General features: G+C 45.3%; 1 protein-coding gene across 1 annotated transcript in view; it reads left to right on the top strand.

Annotated features, from left to right (window-relative positions):
- Positions 1-11,305: 11,305 nt before the first annotated feature.
- The window catches only part of Rp9 (RP9 pre-mRNA splicing factor), a 31,090-nt gene continuing 20,858 nt past the window's right edge, over positions 11,306-21,537 (top strand). Inside the window, exon 1 of the mRNA XM_041657294.1 lies at positions 11,306-11,585. Coding sequence (XP_041513228.1) covers positions 11,458-11,585 — 128 coding nt within the window. The 5' untranslated portion in view covers positions 11,306-11,457. The remainder of the gene's footprint in view (positions 11,586-21,537) is intronic.

The following is a 21,537-nucleotide window of genomic DNA, read 5'->3' as shown; positions in this document are numbered from 1 at the left end:
TACTTCTAGCAGGCTTAATGGGCTATCATAGTAGGAGCATGGGCAATGGTGCTGAGTGTGATATAAATTATGATAGTCCAGCTCAAGAAGTCTCAGAGGGAAGGAATATTAGTAAGTGGCCTAGAGATCATTCTTGTGAAATTTTGGCCAAGAATATGACTGCTTTTTGCCCTTGTTCTAAAAATCTGCCTGAGACTAAATTAAAGAATTTGGATTAATGGCATTGGCAGAGGAGATTTCAATACAGCCTAAGATTGACTCTGTCGTGTGGTTATTAGTAATCACTCTTATGCAGATCTGTGATGAAAAAGAGCAAGGTGGACAAAGAGAAATACAAATGTACAGCTTGAGGGAAAAAAGTATACACCAGGATGTAATGGAGTTACATCAGTGCTCAAAGAAATAAACAGTTTAAAGGAAAGCCTGATACTAAATGGAATAAAGGGAGTGGCGACCTCAGAGCAAGACCCCATCCAACTAAGTTTCCTGTTTCTGAAAATGGATTAAGCTTAAGCAGCAAAAGAAACCAACAACAACAGAAAGTTGATACAGATGTAATTGAACAAGGGGGCCAAGTTCTATCCCCAACGAACAACAGAACTTGGCAGCTTTGCCTAGTTTTACAAGAAATGGATTGTGCAATCTCCCTTGATGGCAAAGGAAAGCTGCTGAGGCCAGGCATGTATCAGTAGTGCCCTTGCCTTGAGACCAGAGAGGTCAATGCGTGAAGGTTAAGCCTGGACCATGTGGAAACCCCAAGATGTTGGAGATGCCAGAAGAGAGGATTTATACTAAGGAGAGTTGCTAACAGGAAGTGGAAAACAGCCCAAGGGAAAAAGTGTGTTGTAGTTAACAAAGTTGAAAGGAGTTTGAGACCTGGACAGCTCTTTGACATTAGACATGGAGATGCAGAATTTGGAGTTTGCCTTGCTGGGTTTTGTTCTTGCTTTGGTCCAGTATTTCTTCACTATGTTCCCTTTCTTCCATTTTGGAATGGTAATGTATATCCTGTGCTATTGTTTGTTAGAAGAATGTGACCTGCTTTTTGATTTTTATTTTATGGAAGGTTATAGTTAAGAGATTGCCTTGATTCTCAGAAAATATTCTGCAGCACAAACAAATGTAACATTTATGTTGTTTAATATTTTCTCTTTTGTCTAAAATAGGAAAGATTTTAACTATATACAATAAAAATAATTACTAAGTAAGAATTGCACTTACAATATCCAGTCTACTTGTATTCAGCAAATTCAGAGAAAATGATGTCCCTAAACACGAGGACAAACTCTGCTGGGAGAGGGGGCGTCGTCCTCAAGAATTACTTCCAGCTGTCATGGGGGCAACATTCTTTCTAGGGGATCCTGTGAAAGTAAAATGATGATTAAATTTCAAGATTAATGTCTGGTAAGATTGCAAATGTTTCTGAGTATTTTGTGCAGGTCTGGCAAGAACATTGTAAAAGATGTGCACCATTTCAGCTAACCAAGTTGGAACTGTCTTGTGTAGCTGGTACCCAAAACAGGTCTCGTAGTAGTGCCATCAGTATCATGACATGATATCAACCAGGTAGAGTTGTTGTTATGGGGCCCCATCTTCTTCCTGGAAACTTCAAAGGTTACTGCAGGAAAATTCATTGTTCATGGTAGAAAACTTAAACATTAATTATATAGACATATACAGACATATATATTCAATGAAAGGTATGATAGGTTGCTTCTAGACCAATATGGTACAGTAGACCACGCCCTCCTGAAAGGTTGCTGTAAACACCCTCAAAAAATTACTTCACCCAACTGCTGACTAAGATGGAACCTGGCACACAGGATATACCACGAAAGACTGATGAACAGTGCCCCCATACAGCACGAAACAGTTTGGAGAGAAAACAAACTGCACCCATATATATAGTCATAATATGACAATGGTTTTGTTTGGAATGAGTGGAAGTAACACAAAAAAACAATAAAACCTTTTTTAAAACGTTGAAAGGGACAATTTCAGATGTCCCTTCCCCTTAGCCTGTCTATGTCACTGTAACTGAAAAGTGATGACGTAAGCAGGGATGCCCAAGGCAAGGTGGAGCAGAAGCAAAAGCAGAAGACAAGAAGGGAAAGAATATTCTTTATTTAAATTTTTTAGACATACTTTATTATTTTATGAGTATGAGTGCTTTGCATATATATGTATGTATGTATGTAAGTATACCACATGCAAGCCTGGTGCCCATGGAGCTCAGGAGAGAGTGTCAAATCTACTGGGATCAGAGTTACAGATGGTTGGGAGTTGCCATGTGGGAACTGAGAATTGAGCCTGGGTACTCTGGAAGAGCAACAAGTATTAGCCTTTGAGCCAACTTGCCAACCTGGGAAAGAATACTCTATCTCAATAGAAACAGTATTAGAAAACCAGGCAAAAAGAGCAGGAATTGAGACCCAGCGGAATCTGACGCTCCCATTTTCCACAGCTGGCTAATTCTCTTTGCCTCTGGCAGCAGCTCATCTAACATTTGGCAATCCATTCTTGGGTACCACTTGGTAACTCTGCTTCTCCAAGTCTCAGGAGTGAGCTACTGCAAATTCACACGAGCTTCCCAGGTCCGGCCATCTCAAAATGGCTAATGCTAGAAGTACCCAGATAGGAAAATTCTTGAGTCCTCTCTAGGAACCAGTAAACGTATCATGTAAAATAATGTGTTCAAACACTACAGAGGTCTAGCCTTTCCCTCCAAGTCTGATATAGAAAGGCATTGGCATTGTCACTTGGCAATACAGCTCACGTTGGAGTCTCCTTGGGGTCTCCCATTTCCATGATGCCATTTGTCAAGAAACCCTAAGGACTTGATGGTGCAGTGAAGTTTCATGGGTGCCACCGTTTTGTTCATATAGTGTGCTGCGTTGACCGAGACAGTGGTGAAGTCCTATGGCCATCTCTATCTTGATAAAGTCAGCAGCCAAGATGTCAACAAAGCAACAGGATTACTTTCTGTTCTGGGGAGCTCAGCTCTATGATAAAATGAGCCCATCCCCCATCAGGGCACCAGTTCCTGTGGGATGCACAAATGTGGATGGCTACTCCATTGTGTTAAAAAAGGGGGGGGGGGCTGAATTAGATTAGCAGGAGCATGGGAGGAGACAGCCATTGTGCAATATTATTTTAACTTGGTAAAGATGTGTTACATTTGTTTATGGTGCATTTGTTTAACTGTATACGGATGGGTGATTAATTATGTGAAGATATGTTGCATTTGTTTCACCTTGCCTGCCTAAGGCACCTGAACAGAAGGCTAGCAAGCAGAGAAAATACATATGAGGAGAAATCTAGGCTCTAAAAGAATGAGAGAAGAGGAGAGGCGAGAATGAGGGAGACGCACCCGGCGGCAAGCCACCAGCCATCCAGACACAGAGAAGCCATGAACGTAAGATGTACAGAAGGAAAGAAAAGTAAAAAGCCCCAAAGCAAAAAGTAGATAAAAAGAAACAGGTTAATTTAAGTCAAAAGGGCTATCCAGAAACAAGCCTAAGCTAGACAGAGCATTCAAAACTAATAGTAAATTTCCGTGTCATGTTTTGGGAGCTGGTTGGTGGCCCGAGAGAAAAAGTCTGGTACAGCCTGGGTACATGTTGCCTAGGCACAACCTGGAAAAAGGTAAAGAAAAAAACTGAGGCGGTGACATTGGTGACATTTACCCCATGGAATAAGTCATGGGCTGAGGACAGTCAGATCTGCAAACACTGAACCTAGTAAGGGAGCCTCTTTGCCAGTCACAGTTGACCTGGGAGATCCTGGTCCTTAGAGCTTTTCTTTTCTTTGCAGCCAGTGTTGAAGTGCTGGGGAGTCAGGTCCACTGAGCCACACCTCCAGCCTTGATTTCATTTTTTTATTGATATTTATTGAGCTCTACATTTTTCTCTGCTCCCCTCCCTGCCTCTCCTCTCCCCCCTTCAATTCTCCCACAAGGTCCCCATGCTCCCAATTCACTCAGGAGATCTTGTCTTTTTCTACTTTCTACTTCCCATGTAGATTAGATCTATGTGAGTCTCTCTTAGTGTCCTCATTGTTATCTAAGTTCTCTGGGATTGTGGTTTGTAGGCTGGCTTTCTTTGCTTTATATTTAAAAACCACCTATGAGTGAGTACATGTGATAATTGTCTTTCTGTGTCTGGGTTACCTCACTCAAAATGATATTTTCTAGCTCCATCCATTTTCCTGCAAAATTCAAGATGTTGTTATTTTTTCTGCTGTGTAGTACTCCATTGTGTAAATGTACCACATTTTCCTTATCTATTCTTAGATCGAGGGGCATTTAGGTTGTTTCCAGGTTCTGGCTATGACAAACAATGCTGCTATGAACATAGTTGAGCACATGATCTTGTGGCACAATTGAGCATCCTTTGGCTATATACCCAAAAGTGGTATTACTGGGTCTTGAAGAAGCTGTTTCCTAATTTTCTGAGAAATCGCCACACTGACATCCAAAGGGGTTGTACCAGCTTGCATTCCCACCAGCATTGCAGAAGTGTTCCCTTTTCCCCACAACCTTTCCAGCATAAGTTGTCATCAGTGTTTTTGATCTTGGCCTTTCTTATAGGTGATAGATGGAATCTCAGAGTTATTTTGATTTGCATTTCTCTGATAACTAAGGACGTTGAACATTTTCTTAAGTGTCTTTCAGCCATTTTAGATTCCTCTGTTGAGAGTTCTCTGTTTAGGTCTTACTCCATTTTTTTTATTGGATTATGTGATCTTCTGGTGTCCAATTTCTTGAGTTCTTTGTATATTTTGGAGATCAGACCTCTGTCTGATGTGGGGTTAGTAACTTCATATGGAAAAGCAGAAAATGCTTTTCCCATTCTATAGGCTGTCATTTTGTCTTGTTGACCATGTCCTTTGCTTTGCAGAAGCTTTTCAGTTTCAGGAGGCCTATTTATTAATTGTTTCTTTCAGTGTCTGTGCTACTGGGGTTATATTTAGGAAGTGGTTCCTTGTGCCAATGCATTCAAGTATACTTCCCACTTTCTCTTCTATAAGGTTCAGTGTGGCTGGCTTTATTTTGAGGTCTTTGATCCATTTGGACTTGAGTTTTGTGCAGGGTGATAGATATGGGTCTATTTTCATTCTTCTACATGTTGATATCCAGTTATGCCATCACCACTTGTTAAACATGCTTTCTTTTTTCCATTTGATATTTTTTTGCTTCTTTATCAAAGATTAGGTGTTCGAAGATGTGTGGATTGATATCCAGGTCTTCTATTCTGTTCCATTGGTCCTCCTGTCTGTTCTTATGCCAATACCAGGCTGTTTTCAGTACTGTAGCTCTGTAATAGAGTTTGAAGTCAGGAATTTTGATGCCTCCAGAAGTTCTTTTATTGTACAGGATTGTTTTGGCTATCCTGGGTTTTCTGCTTTTCCATATGAAGTTGAGTACTGTTCTTTCGAGGTCTTTGAAGAATTTTGCTGAGATTTTGATGGGCATTGCATTGAATCTGTTTGATTTCATTTTTTAAAATATTTCTGGAGACAGGAATAGTGGGAAAGATGCTCAGCGATTTACAGCACTTGCTGCCCTTGCAGAGGTCCGAGGTTCTGATCCCAGTGCAGACAGGCTGGCCCACAGCCATCTTCAACTTCAGTCTCAGAGGATCCAGTCCCCTTTCTGGCCTCTATAGGTACCAGGCACATACATGGTGTATTCACATACATGCAGGTAGAACACTCATACACATAAATAAAAATAAAGAAATCTGAAAGAACCCAAATAAATATTTTTTAAAAAATAAAATATTTTAGGGTCTAGAAAGATGGCTCAGTGGGTAAAGGTGCTCGCAAACAAGCTGATGACCTCAGTTCAAATCTCAAGTGGGACCTGTATGGAAGAAAAATATTGATTACCACTAGTGTTTTCTCACTGCCACACATGTGACAAAACTTTCCCCAGTAAATAAATAAATGGAATGTAAAAAGCATTTCTGGAAATTCTTTTTTTTTTTTTTTTTGTGGTTTTTCGAGACAGGGTTTCTCTGTGGTTTTGGAGCCTGTCCTGGAACTAGCTCTTGTAGACCAGGCTGGTCTCGAACTCACAGAGATCCGCCTGCCTCTGCCTCCCGAGTGCTGGGATTAAAGGCGTGCGCCACCACCGCCGGGGTTGGAAATTCTTTAATTGCATTTCATAGTCCTCGAGTGACTCTCCACCGCAGTCTGAGAAACATGACTGCAGCACTGAGCAGTCCCAGCAAGTATTTGCGGAATTAATTGTCATGTAGGAGAATTTAGCACACTCGTGGCTACAGAACATGTGGCATCCCCACAGGTGCTGGCATACACACAGCAGAGAGCTCTGCTAAAACCCAGACCAGGTCATGACTGTCCTCTGCTGGACTTTGTTTCCTCCCCGGTTTACTTGCCTTTGAGTGGCATATCTTTACTAGATCATCCAGACTGTGGACAACCTCATCCCTCTACTAGGTCAGCAGGACAACCTCATCCCTCTACCCTCCATCCTCATCCTTACTAAGTCAGCTGGATAACATCATCCCTCTACTAGGTCAGCAGGACAACTTCATCCCTCTACGCTCCATCTTAAGACCCTTGTTCCTTGGGCTGTAGGCCCACACTGGCTCTTCTCTTTTCTTGTATACTTTTCAAAGTAGCATTCCTCCCCTGAGACCATCTCCTCCAGTCTCTGTGCCAGTTGTTCATATGGGTTTCTATGTGCCCTGTGGTCCTCTGGTAATACATCTCTTCCTCTGAGAAAACTTTCTAGATCATCTCTTCATGGACTGATAATTGAAGCATTAATATCTTCATAATTTTGGGTTCACCCATTTTGTTGCTGTTTTGAGATAGGGTCTTTCTACGCATCCAGGCTGGCTATAAACTCTGTGTAGCCCAGATTAATCTTAAATTTGCAAGCTTTCGGCCTCAGCCTCCAAAGTGCTGGGATTATTATTTACTGCCGTGACCAGTTCAATATATTTTTATAATACAGATTTCATGCAGGCAAAATCATGATTGTCCTGTCTCCATATAAAACTGTCATTCATACACATAAAATCTCCCTGACTTTCAGCTGAGGGAGTAAATGAGATAGTCGGCTGTCTCTCTGCCAACAAGCTCTGTCTCTGCAGTTCCTCTCCAGGGCTGCACTCCTGATACTGGAGCGGAGTGTAAGTGTCTCCCTCTAACCCAGCAGAGGAGACCTGTTCCCACCCTGGAAAGAGCATCAAGTTAACCAATGTGTGAGCATTTTTTTTGAGGCTAAAGCAATTACATCAGATACAGTTTCAGAATTCAGGCTCAAATCACAGCTAGTATCTTTGCATTCCAGCTCTTTGGGTTATGATTGCTGCATCCTTGAGCCATGTCATAGAACATGTAGGCCCCTCCTTGTTTGTTAAAAAACAGCTTCTCGGCAGAAATAACTACCTCATAAAAACACGCCTCTTACTTCTTCATCTCTCTCCAAAAGGACTACAAGAAGAAAAGGCTCCTGCAGAGCATCAAACCCTGGTTCACGATGCTCTTTCACCACGTGCCTTTGTGCTGTGGGGCCTGCCCACTGTTGCGCTGAGGAGTCTGCCCATGTTCTCACACACACTAAAGCATGCACTGTGAAACAACCATTGCTGGAAGGCAGGGGCTCCTCACTTGGATCTGCTGATGCCTGATGGGTAATTAAAAGGAGACTAGAGTTTGGATTGAGGTAATCCACTGCATCACGATTTGACCAAGACTTCGATTATTGGTAACTGACCCCTACCCCAATTCCATCTAAAGTTTATGTCAGTAGCCTGGAAATACAGTGATGTTTGACCTCTGTTTCTCATTGTGGCTACAGTGACTAAATCAATACCTCTCTCTCTCTCTCTCTCTCTCTCTCTCTCTCACACACACACACACACACACACACACACACACACTAAACTACCTGCCTGCCTCCACTGAGTACCAAAATGTCACACTAAAGTCCTTTCTTGCCTTTTCACTATTATTCCATTTTATTCTCCTTGGGTAAGTGTACAGGCTGTAAGTGTCACAGCTCAGATGGAAAGGGGTCCTGGCAGTCGGGAGTCAAGGAATACTAGGTGCACAGCTCAGGCAGAAGAGTGCTCTGGCAGTAGGGAGTCAGGGAATAGCACAGGTCTCAGTAAGCGTAGCAGTTTACAGCCCTGCTCTAGCGAACGGGTTCCCCAGTGTAACAGCTCTGCTCTGGCAGGAGAGAGCTTCCCCCGCGAACTTGTTACGATTCGGCTCCAGTGTAACAACTCTGCTCTGCAAGGAAAAGTTTCCCCAGCTAAAGTGTTACAGCTCTGCTCCGAGCCGCTGTGCTCCTCGGTCTCTGGCTTCCCCTCTGAAGTTGTAACAACTCAGTACTGCTAGCGGAAGGCTTGTCCTGAAAGTGCTACAGCCCTGCTCTGTTCTGCTCCAGGGAGAGGTCTTCGCCCAGACTTCATTCAAGAGATTTATTGGGAGGGAAGAATGCAGGAGAATGGCTGCGTCTGCCAGGGTGGAAGAACAGCCGCACACTGAGCAAGCACAGGGTTTATATAGGGTTTCTTACGGTTGGCGTTTTTTTCCAGGGAGATTTTCAGGGCGGGAATTGGTCAGATTTCAGTGCCTTGAGCTCCGATTGGCTAGATCTCTGCTCAGGGATTGGTTGGCTTTTCCCTGCACAAGTATTGGTTGGTTTTTAGCTTAATCAGGGGCAGATTTGGCTCTGTTTTCTGGGCCAAAATGTGTTTCTTTCACTGGCCCTTTAACCTCTTTGGCTCTAGTTTTGGGGTCAGGGCATATTTCTTTCACTGACTCTGATTGTAGGGCCAAAATGTGTTTCTTTGGCACTGGTTTCAGAGTCAGGATGTATTTCTTTGGTTCTAGCTCAGGGCTAAAGTATTTTTTTCCCCACTGGCTCAGGTCTCTGAACCAGGGTGTGTTTCTCTCACTGGCTCTGATTTCAGGGCCAGGGTGGGTTTCTTTGGTTGGCCGCTTTACCCCACACAGACCTAACTTGGAATACTCAAAGTGGGGCTTCTGGTCTGAGACTTCATAACAAACTCTATGTATATATTGGTCGTTGTTTTTTCTATGGATCATATACTCCGGAAAACTGGAGATTTTGTACAGAAGGTTGTTTTATTCTCCAAATAAATCCACAGGTAAAAAGTACAGGGCAAGGATCCAAAGAGCAGCAGAAAGGCTTTAGTTTAGGAATGCATACTCTCTTTTTTTTTCTTGTTTTTTTTTTAATTTATTTATTTATTAAGGATTTCTGCCTCCTCCCCGCAACCGCTTCCCATTTCCCTCCCCCTCCCCCGATCAAGTCCCCCTCCCTCATCTGCTCGAAGAGCAATCAGGGTTCCCTGACCTGTGGGAAGCCCAAGGACCGCCCACCTCTATCCAGGTCTAGTAAGGTGAGCATCCAAACTGCCTAGGCGCCCCCAAAGCCAGTACCTGCAGTAGGATCAAAAACCAACTGTGATTGTTCTTGAGTTCTCAGTATTCCTCATTGTTCACTATGTTCAGCTAGTCCGGATTTATCCCATGCTTTTTCAGACCTAGGCCAGCTGGCCTTGGTGAGTTCCCGATAGAACATCCCCATTGTCTCAGTGTGTGGGTGCACCCCTCGTGGTCCTGAGTTCCTTGCTCATGCTCCGTCTCCTTCTGCTCCTGATTTGGACCTTGAGATTTCTGTCCGGTGCTCCCATGTGGGTCTCTGTCTCTGTCTCCTTTCATCGCCTGATGAAGGTTAATATTCATGAGGATGCCTATGTGTTTGTCTTTGGATTCACCTTCTTATTTAGCTTCTCTAGGAACATGAATTATAAGCTCAATGTCCTTTATTTATGGCTAGAAACCAAATATGAGTGAGTACATCCCATGTTCCTCTTTTTGGGTCTGGCTTACCTCACTCAGGATAGTGTTTTCTATTTCCATCCATTTGTATGCAAAATTCAAGAAGTCCTTGTTTTTTACTGCTGAGTAATACTCTAATATGTATATATTCCATACTTTCTTCATCCATTCTTCCGTTGAAGGGCATCTAGGTTGTTTCCAGGTTCTGGCTATTACAAACAATGCTGCCATGAACATAGTTGAGCATATACTTTTGTTATATGATAGGGCCTCTCTTGGGTATATTCCCAAGAGTGGTATTACTGGATCCAGGGGTAGGTTGATCCCGAATTTCCTGAGAAACCGCCACACTGCTTTCCAGAGTGGTTGCACAAGTTTGCATTCCCACCAGCAATGGGTGTGTGTACCCCTTTCTCCACAACCTCTCCAGCAAAGGCTATCATTGGTGTTTTTGATTTTAGCCCTTCTGACAGGTGTAAGATGGTATCTTAAAGTTGTCTTAATTTGCATTTTCCTGATCACTAAGGAAGTTGAGCATGACCTTAAGTGTCTTTTGGCCATTTGAATTTCTTCTGTTGAGAATTCTCTGTTCAGCTCAATGCCCCATTTTATAATTGGGTTGATTAGCCTTTTACGGTCTAGTTTCTTGAGTTCTTTATATATTTTGGAGATCAGACCTTTGTCAGTTGCGGGATTGGTGAAAATCTTCTCCCAGTAAGTGGGTTGCCTTTTTGTCTTAGTGACAGTGTCCTTTGCTTTACAGAAGCTTCTCAGCCTCAGGAGGTCCCATTTGTTCAATGATGCCCTTAGTGTCCGTGCTGCTGGGGTTATACGTAGGAAGTGGTCTCCTGTGCCCATGTGCTGTAGAGTACTTCCCACTTTCTCTTCTATCAGGTTCAGTGTGTTCAGACTGATATTGAGGTCTTTAATCCATTTGGACTTGAGTTTTGTGCATGGTGATAGATATGGATCTATTTTCATTCTTCTACAGATTGACATCCAGTTTTGCCAGCACAATTTGTTGAAGAGGAATGCATACTCTCTTGCAGAGGACCAGAGTTCCGTTCCCAGCATTCGCAGGGTGGATCACATAGTCTGTAGTTCCAATTCTAGGAGAGCCCTCGCCCTCTTCTGGACTCTGTACAACCACCGTACCCCATACTCGCACCACCACCCAAAAGATACATGGAAGTAAAAATCTTTTCCCTTTCTCCTTTGAGACAGGGTCTCACAGGATAGCCGGGGCTGGCCTGGAATTCGTTTTTTGTAGACTAGGCTGGCTTCGAACTCACAGGTCCTTCTGCCTCGCCCAACCACAAATAATTAAATAATTAAATCCTTAACAGAATATCTATTAAAAAAAAAAAGCAACAAGACTCAGAAGTGGGTGTGGCCTTCAGGCGACTTAGCGCTCCCGGAAGCCCTCAGGCCCCGCCCCGGCCCCGCCCCGCTTCAGTTCCCGCAGGCCTCGGGGCCGCCGGGGCCTGGCTGTGGGTTCCGTGCTGGAGCTCTGGCTCTGCGGCGCGGGCCGGTGGGACGTTGGCGGGAGTGCCCTGCGGGGCAGAGGAAGCGTCCGACCGTCTCCTCCCAAGCCCGCCTCGGGTCACGATGTCGTCCGGAGCCGGTTCTCGGCGGCCGCGGGAGCCCGCTGAGCAGGAGCTGCAGCGGCGGCGGGAGCAGAAACGGCGGCGGCACGACGCGCAGCAGCTGCAGCAGCTCAAGCACCTGGAGTCCTTGTGAGTCGGCGGGGCCGGGGACGCGGGGCGCGATCGGGGGCCGAGGGGCACGGCCTCGCCTGCACCGTCCGCAGCCGACAGGCCCCCGGCTCTCTACGCGGGAGGAAGGCCGGCTAGTGTCCCCGCCACAGCGACAGTGGCAGTGGCAGTCGCCGCGTCCGGAGGCCGGGTTCTGAGCCCCGCGGCCCCTGGGTGCCGTGCGACGCAGACCTCCGGTCGGTCCTCTGCCACCGACGGGACGGGCGGGTAGCCCAGGGTGGAAACTGCGGGAGACACGCGGGAAGACGGCTGGTCCCCGCAGCCGGCCGAGGGTGGAGCCCGAGGACCAGCCGCGCTGGTGGGTGGCGTCGTGCGTAGGTGAGGGAAAGTGGCCGGCCTGGCTCTGCGGGCAAAACCAGGATAAAAGTCAGAAGCAGGCAGCAGAGGTTTAGGGCCACTGAGCGTGGTAGATACAGTTTAAGGGAGAGTGAGGACAGGAAATTGGAGAGCAGAGGTTTACTTGTTGTGCAGACAGCTCGCTAGCGCTCGCGCTCTCTTTCTCTCTCTCTCTCTCTCTCTCTCTCTCTCTCTCTCTCTCTCTCTCTCTCTCTCTCTGTGTGTGTGTGTGTGGTGTGTTGGTTCCGGTTTCCTCAGGTGCTATATCCATCTTGTTTTCAGACTTGATTTTTTTTATTATTATTTTTGCTTACACATCACTGGCACATTAAGTTTGTGTTGGTGTTTTTGTTTTGTTGAACTTTTTCTTATATATTTCCCCACTACCCTGTGTATCTTGTTTCTTTTTAACACAGGATCTCACTAGGTTACACTGTGACTTGTCATCCTCCTGCCTTAGACTAAGACAGGGCTTCTTAAAATTTTTCACATGTGACCCCTTTCAGTTCACCTAAGAAATTTTTACACTACCGCAGGTGTCTGGGTGTATAAATTAGGCCTACACATCGAACATTTGCTGATAAAAGAGTTATAAGGAAATTTATTTAAAAACAGTTCTTTCTTCTTCCTCTTTTTTTTTTTTTTTTTGAATTTTCGAGACAGGGTTTCTCCGTAGCTTTGGTTTCTGTCCTGGAACTAGCTCTTGTAGACCAGGCTGGTCTTGAACTCACAGAGATCTGCCTGCCTCTGCCTCCCGAGTGCTGGGGATTAAAGGCGTGCGCCACCACCGCCCAGCTAAAACAGTTCTTTCTTATACATATAATTTTAACATTTATTAAAGACAAAAGCAAGTTTGCGTACTAATAAGATAGATGTACTTGTTTGTTTTTCCACAAGCAATCCAGTCGTGGCTGAACATTTGAATGCTGAAGAAGGTGGAGCATCTTCAGCAATTTTCAGAGTTGCTTTATATTTTGATTTTGTAAGTGTTAGAGCTTTTGACACCACTGTCACTGTGCACAGGCACAAAGTACATAGTGTAATAACAGAAGTCTGTTTAGAGCCGTTTCAGAAACGGTTGAGAATTCTGCCTTATCTGTGTGCCTGTGGCCAGAGGAAGAACCAGGTGGGTGCTGGGAACCGAATCTGCCTTCTGCAAGAGCAATAAGTACTCTTAACCACGGAGCCATCTCTCCAGTGCCACTGAACAATTTTTTATGAAACTCAGCAACTTCAGCAGCAATTTTTAAAATCAAGTATTCTGGGCCAGCAAGATGCCTCAAGCAGGTGGAAAAGCCCTGCTGCCAAGCCTAGTGGCCAGGATCCACATGATAGAAGGCAAGAGCTGACTACTGCAAGTTGACCTCTAACCTCTGCACACATGCTGTGGCACATAAATATGAGCACACTAAATAAATAAGCACATAAAAATGTAATAAGATATTCTGACACAGCACTGCACGGAGATAATACTAAATGCACAACCGAGCGATGGTAATAGATACTGAAAGCCTTTGTATGATTAAACTGTTGCTGGTATTAGAACCTTCTTCAGGATTACAACATTTACCAGGGATCAGCGGAGACGTCCAGCCTTGTAGACCGAACAAGTGCCGGGCCTTGGACTAGGCTTTCCGGTTTGCCAGCACTGCAGTTACTGAAGCCTCTCCGAGAAGCACAGAGAACACCAGCAGCCATGGCGTGAACTATTTGAAGAACTTAGTGATATAAGCGCATTTGATGATCCTGATTCACCTGTGGTGACTCTGTTCCTAAAACTTCCAACACTAGTGGGAAAATACGGAGAGCGACAGTGCTGGTGGTTGCTCTAGCGGCAACGGTGTCACGGTGGACAGAGTGACAAAGGAAAAGTCTGAACCCAGCGTTGTAATTGAGCGGCTCCAGATGCGCATGAAGTCAGATGGTTTCTAAGTGTGCACTGGGAGAGAATCTTCTCTCCAGCAGCCGTAGAGCTCAGGTTGCAGGAGATCAAGCCAAAGCACCCATTGTAAGATTGGCTGAGTTAGAAAATTCAAGCTCCAGCTGCCGAGAGGGTCAGCAGTTACAGTAAGAGTACTGGTTGGTAAGGAACTGGATTCTGCTCTTGGATGGAGATGTGAAAGGACCCTACCTGAACCCTCGGATTCTCAAGGGCTTATCTCTGCTGAGAAAGTAGGCTCTTCGTCCTCAGCAGAGGATGCACCGTACCCTATCCCCTGTAGGGATTCACCTGAATTTGCCTAAGGGATTCACCCTTCATCATCTGCCAGACAGAGTGACTTTCCTGGAAGAGATGCCAGGTTCCATACTGATATCCCCCAGGGCCCATTGATAGCTGCCTCTAGATCTATAGCCAGACTTAAAGCATGCTTCTAGAGGGGGAATTGAAAGCATGGTTCATGAGGAGGTGCACCGTACCACTAAAGAGCTACCTCAGTGAGTTTGCTCGTTCATTCAAGCAGAATGTATGGGAATAGATTTTACGGGTATGGGATAATGGTGGAAGGAACATACAGCTGGATCAGGATGAGTTTATTGAGCTGGGCCCACTGAGTAGAGATTCTGGTTTTGGTTTTTGGTTTTTTTTTTTAAGTTTATTTTTATTTTATTTGCATTGGTGTTTTGCCTGCCTGATGTCTTCATGAGGGTGTCAAATCTTAGAGTTACAAACAGCTGTGGGCTGCCATGTGGGTGCTGGGACCTGAACCCAGGTCCTCTGGAAGAGCAGTAAGTGCTCTTAACCACTGAGCCATCTGTCCAGCCCTATTCTGGTTTAATATGGAAACTCATACAGTTGTTGAAACATTTGTCAAAGATGGCCTGCTGTCCCTTGTCTTACTGTTGATGAAGCTAGAGTGGCTACAGTGTGTGGAGCCAAATCCTCCACACTAAGAAGGCCCAGAAGACGTGCCCTTCGCTAGTCTTACAGACGAAAAATGGTGAGGGGCACCAGTACATTTGAAGATCTTTGTCATCGTCCTTTTCCTTGTGCCAGACCTTAGGGTTGGAGATGTTGCTGCTAGTTAGATGAATTTAGATGAATTAAATGTTATGATTTCATAGGTTCCCCTAAGGAAGGACCTTGCTAAAATTCCCAAGAGTTTACCATTAGCATTTCTCCCATCCCTCCCAAGGAGGACCTATGGCCTTTCTCAAGGGTAACTGTACATTGGGGGAAAGGAGACAATCATACTGTCCAAGGTCTGGATTCCAGTGGTTCCAGGAACTCCCAAAAAGCATTGTGAACCTCCAGTTAAAGTAGTGGCTTAATGGAATCAGGTAGTTAGTGGAATTTTGGCTGAAAGCCAACTCACAGTGAGTCCCCAAACTCATCGTGTATTTATTTTTAGTTCAGAATGTCTAATTGGGATAGATATACTCAGGAGCTGGAAGAGTTCCTACATAGGTCCCCTGACCTGTGGAGCGAGGGCCATTATGATTGGAAAAGCCAAGTGGAAGTCATTAGAGTTGTACCAGGGAAAATAGTGAACCAAAGACAATATTGCATCCCAAGAGGAATTGCAGAAGTTAATGCCAACCCTCAAGGACTTGAAAGATGCAGGGTGGAGCTGGACAGTGGTGGCACATGCCTTTAATCCCAGCACTCAGGAGGCAGAGGCAGATGCATCTCTGTGAGTTTGAAGCCAGCCTGGTCTACAGAGTGAGCTCCAGGACAGCCAAGGCTACACAAAGAAACCCTGTCTCAAAAAAATTAAAAAAAAAAAAAAACCAGCCGGGCGGTGGTGGCGCAGGCCTTTAATCCCAGCACTCGGGAGGCAGAGGCAGGCGGATCTCTGTGAGTTCGAGGCCAGCCTGGTCTACAAGAGCTAGTTCCAGGACAGGAACCAAAAGCTACGGAGAAACCCTGTCTCGAAAAATAAAAAAAAAAAAAAAAAAACCAAAAACCCAGGGCTGGTGGTTCCCACATTCCCACACCTCCCTTTAACTCTCCTCTCCGGTCTGTGTAGAAGACAGTGGGCTGTAGAGAACTGACAGTTGACTATCAAAAGCTCAATCAAGTAATGACTTATATTGTCAATTCTGCACCAGATATGATGTCAATATTTGAGCAGATTAACACATCTGATACATGGTTTGCAGCTGTTGATGTAGCAAATGCTTTCTTTCTTTTTTTCTTTCTTTTCTTTTTTCTTTTTGGCTTTTCAAGATAGAGTTTCTCTGTGTACCCCTGGCTGTCCTGGAACTCACTATGTAGACCAAGCTGGCCCTGAACTCAGAGATTCACCTGCCTCTGCCTCCGAGTGCTGCTGCCGCCACCTGGCTGCAAATGCTTTTTCTTAAGTATCTTTCCATAAGGACCACTAGAAGCAGTTTACTTTCAGTTGGCAAGGTCAGTAGTACACCTTTACAGTGCATCAAAGGGTGGAAAAGAAATCCAATAGAAATTCAAGGGCCTTCTACCTCAGTTAAATTCCTAGGAGACCAGTGGTGTGGGGCATGCAGAGATAGTTCTTCTAAGGTGAAGGATAAAGTTATTATACCTGGTCCCTCCTACCACCAAGAGAAAGCACAGCGTTTAGTGAGCCTGTTTGGATTCTGGAGATAGCACATTACCCACTTGGGTGTGTTAACCCAGCCCGTATACAAAGTGACTGAGAAAGCTGCTAGCCTTGTGTGGGGCCTGCAACAAGAGAAAGCTCTTCAGCAGGTCCAGGCTGCTGTACAGGCTGCTCTCCCACTTGGACTGTATGACCCAACAGACCCCATGGTACTTGAGGTTCTAGTGGCAGATAGGGATGCTGTCTGAGGTCTTTGGCAGGCCCCTTAGGTGAAGAGACCTTTGGGATTATGGCGCAAGGCTCTGCTGTCATCTGCAAGCAATTATTTTCCCTTTGGGAGACAGCCCTTGTCCTGCTACTGGGCATTAATGGAAACTGAACATTTGACAATGGGCTACCAGGTTATTCTGTACCTGAGCTGCTCTTCATGCGTTGGATATTACCTGACCCACTGTAATGACTGTTCTTGGTTGTCAGCTTGAATATATCTGGGATAAACTACAATCTAGAAATGGTGGGCACACCTGTGAGAAAGATTCTGCTTGGTTTGAAGTGGGTAAGTCCACTTCTAGTCCAGGCCTTTGAGGAGTGAAGACACACCTCTGATCCAGATCTTAAGTGGGATGACATAGGCCTTTAATCCAGATCTTGAGGCGGGACACACGCCTTTAACATGGACCACACCTTCTGCTGGAAGCCTATAGAAAGGCAATAGGAGAAGGAAGAAGGTGTTGCTCTTTGCCTGCTTGCGCTCACCTTGCCAGTACATCCATTCCTTCACTGGCATTGGAGCCTACTTCTGAATTCCAGCATTTGTGGAAGACCAGCTGAGACACTCAGCCTCGTGAGACTGTGCAGCTACTGCATTCTTGGGCTTTCCGCTTACAGCTAGCCGTTGCTGGGTTAGCTGGACTGCAGCCTGTAAGTCATTCCAGTAAGTTACACACACACACAGAGATTCATTCCATAAGTCCTATAAGAACCTGACTAATACAGCCATAAAGTACTACGTACACAGCAACAACCCATTATCAAATGGAAGTGGCATATACTATACATGTTTGGGCCCAAGCATGTTCTAATGGCGCAAACAAAGTACATGAAGAAGTTGCCCAAATACCTATGATTTCTACTCCAGTTACAGTGCCTCTGTACCCACACGTGAACCTATAGGCTCGTGCGGTGTGCCCTGTGATGGTTTACTGATGGCTCTGCACTCTTACCCTAGCTCTTCCTGTCATTGCCTGATGGGCCCATGAACCACGTAGTCATAGTGGCAGACATGGAGGTTATGGACTTCACAACATGGACTTCCTCTCAACAAGGTTGATCTGGCTACAGCTGCCGCAGAGTGCCAGGTCTGTCAGCAGCAGAAGCCAACGGTGAGCCCCAGGTGTGGCACCGTTTCCTGGGGTGACCAGCCAGCCACCTGGTGGCACGCCAGCAGCACTGGACCACTTCCTCCTTGGGAAGGCCAGCATCTTTTCCTTACTGGAACAGATATTTATTCTTGCATATAATGCCTCTCCAAAGCCACCCATCTTACCAAAAGCTTTATCCACCATCATGGTGTTCAACACAGTATTGCTTCTGACCAAGGAACTGATTTCACAGCCAGAGAAGTGTGACCTTGGGCCCACGTTTTACCTTGTTCCCACCATTCTGAAGCAACTAGCCTGGTAGAATGATGAAATGGCCTTTTGAAGACACTGTTAAACACCAATTAAGTGGCAGTAGCCTGGATGGCTGAGGCGGGGTCCTCCAGAAGGTGGTGTATGCTTTGAATCAGAGTGCAGCATGTGGTAGGTACAGTTTCTGCCACAGTCAGGATCCATGGGTCCAGGATTCAAGGCGGTGAAATAGGAATGGTTCTACTCACTGTCACCCCTGGTGACCTACTTGATGACCTTTCTGCCATTGTAGTGGTCAAACCACAACATTTAAGCCTCTCTAATAAATGTGTATGTGTTCATTTTATCAGTTCTGTTCCTCTGGAGAACCATGACTAATACAATAGCTAACACTTCATATGCTAATTTTAAAAATAAAGAGAACATTTACTTGTTCTGAGCTTTGTTTTTCAGAACATCCTGTTCTTGTTTCAGTAGTGATGAGCACAAATTAATTTTTGTTTTCTTTTGTCCCCTCTATTGTCACTGTTTTGAGCTATAACCTTAGCCCTCCTTCTATTTTCTATTTTGAAATGAGGTCTTGTTAAGTTACCCACTGTGTGGCCCAAGCATCCCCTGAATTTGCCATGTCTTTCTGCCTCAGCTTCCCTTACAGCTATATTTACAGGCTTGCCTTGTGTTCTGATTTCTGACTTACATCTAATTATTTATGTGTTTGTTTATGTGTGTGTGTCTACATGATGAGGTCTTTGATATCATACCTGGGAGGTGATCCAATGACAGGGTTTCTCTTTGGCCAGAAACTCACCAGGCGGACTAGACAAACTGGCCAGTAAGCCCAAGGGGTCTGAGTGTCAGTGCCTCCCCAGCTCTGTGGTTTTAAGTGCGTACCAGCATGCCCAGCTTTGCTGTTATATGGTTGGGGATCTAACTCAGGTCCTATTGTTCACAAGAGCAGCTCTTTACTGGCTAAGGCACATACCCCAGCCTGTGGTTTTGTTTTCTCATTCTCTTTGTTGTCTGGGTGTTCTTGGATCTCTGCTCACACTTGATAGTGATAAGCTATCGTGTCAGCCATGGTGTCCTACTCTAGGAAGACTGAAACGGTGTTGTGTTGAGTTCAAGGCCAGCCTGTGCTACATAGTGTGCGCTAGGCTACTCGTGGGAGAAAAAGAGAGAAGATGCTCAGTCAGGGTTTTTGTTTTGTTTTGAGGCTCTATGTAGCCCTGGTTATCCTGGAACTCTCCATGTAGCCCAGGCTGGCCTCAGATTCACAGAGATCCACCTGCCTCTGCCTCCTGCATGCTGGGATTCATGCCACTATGCCTAGCGTGACTGGCAACTTCACATAGGATGGTCTGACTGCTCGGCTCTTTATTCCCAGCGAGGAGAGCCATTTCTAGGTTTTAAGGTTCTGGGCAAAGCATCTTCCTTCCTTGGCCTGAAGTTAAGGTATGTGTGTGGCTGCCAGGAATCCCGTAAAAGAATGAGCCGTGCTCAAGGGTAGGGCAGGCAGTCTCCTGCTGCAAGGAACGAGAAGCTGGTCGCCTCAGCGCCCTGGTAACCATGCTCTCTGAAGGCCTCGGCTTCCTGTACCTGAGGAAGTTTGTAAACTTATTCACAGGTTGAAATCAAGACTGTTGCTTGGTCTTGGGGTACCTTGGCTTTACTGTTTCTTGCTGTCATTTTAAACACTGCTGGGAAGAAGACAGACACGAATGTGGGAAGTCCGTCAGCTATGTTGGACAGGAAGCACCACAGCGGGGTGAACTCATTCGTTCACCCTGAGGTGTCCCCTCAGGTCTCAGTTGTCTCCATAGCACCTCTCTCTTCGGGCTGTCCATGCTTCCGGTCTCTTGTCCTAGCTGAGAGCTGAGCTACACAGCAGACATCTTGTCTCTGTGGTTCCTTCCTTGCAGGCAGCTGCAGAACAGTTTTGTGGGATGGTGCATGTTTAATGACTGCTTCAGATAAATCCTGCTGAGCATTCAACACAAAAAGTAGTTTAAAGGAGGCTGCTGAGATGGCTCGGCAGTTAGGAGCTCTGGCTGCTCTTGCAGAGGACCCTGATTCAGTTCCCAGCATCCACATGGCAGCTCACAACCATCAGTATGACATCTGATGCCCCACTCTGACCTCTGCAGGCATCAGGCATACATGCAGTGTGCGTGCATACATGTAGCATGCGTATATACATGTATATGCATACATACAGGGAGGCACAACACTTATGTATGTTAATTTTTTAAAAGTCATTTTAAGTACTTCACAGAGTGAGTATTATTTTGTTGTCCTCAAAGACCCAGAGTTCTAATCCTAGCACTCAGAAGACTGCGACAGGACAATGGTGACTCGGAAGACAGTCATCCATATTCATTCAAGAGTGAGTTCTGGGTCCACATCCTCTTGCTGTTTTTCCTTCCTACCAGGCTTGACCTTCTACTTCTCAGAACAGCGTAGTCCACTCACAGTGACGTCACACAAAACCTCCAGAACAAAATGGAGCTCTTTTTCCCCCATTTTTAGATCTTAAGAACTAAGTACACAAGATCACCTCACCCACATAGTTCCAGCACTCAGGAGGCTGAGGCAGAAAGGTGGTCAGGAGCTTGAGCCCAGCCTGGGCCACAGAGTAAGGCCCTGTCCCAAACAGCAGCAATAACAAAATTAACTAGGTATTTCTTTCCTTTTTGGTTTTTTTAGAGAAGGCCTCACCATGTAGCTATGGTTGACCTAGAACTCACTATGCTGGCCTCAAACTCTTAGAAGTCTACCTGTCTCTGCCTCCTGAGTGCTGAGATTAAACATGTGCACCACCACTTTTAGCCAGCCCTAGATTTCTTAACTGTCACAGTGCAAACAAATTCATTCTAATTTCTCAATCTCTTTTATTTACCACTGAAATAATATTTTTTTTTTTTTTTGGTTTTTCGAGACAGTTTTCTCTGTAGCTTTGGAACCTGTCCTGGAACTCCCTTTGTAGACCAGGCTGGCCTTGAACTCACAGAGATCCGCCTGCCTCTGCCTCCCGAGTGCTGGGATTAAAGGCGTGCGCCACCACCGCCAGGCTTTGAAATAATATTTTGAGATATAGTATCTTTTTTAATGTGTTACATTAATTGAAGTGGGAAGTCCTTCTGTTTATCTGTTGCTTTTATTGGTTAATGAATAAAGAATCTGCCTTGGCCGGTGATGGGGCATAGTAGAGCTGTGGGGGTGGGGGGACAGACACTAAACTGAATGCTGGGAGAAAGAAGGGCAGAGTAGGTAAGAAGTCATGTAGCCACGCCAGAGACAGATACTGGACGGAACTTTACCCGGTAATCCACAGACACGTGGCGATATACAGATTAATAGAAATGGGTTAAATTAAGATGTAAGAGCCAATAAGAAGCTAGAACTAATAGGCCAAGTACTGATTTAAAT

This window comes from Microtus oregoni, unplaced genomic scaffold, assembly GCF_018167655.1.
Source record: "Microtus oregoni isolate MIOR12 unplaced genomic scaffold, Mior012 000008F_ref0000371, whole genome shotgun sequence".
Lineage (NCBI taxonomy): Eukaryota > Metazoa > Chordata > Mammalia > Rodentia > Cricetidae > Microtus > Microtus oregoni.
Note: the sequence above shows the minus strand (reverse complement) of the source record. Positions and strands in the feature narration are given on the sequence as shown.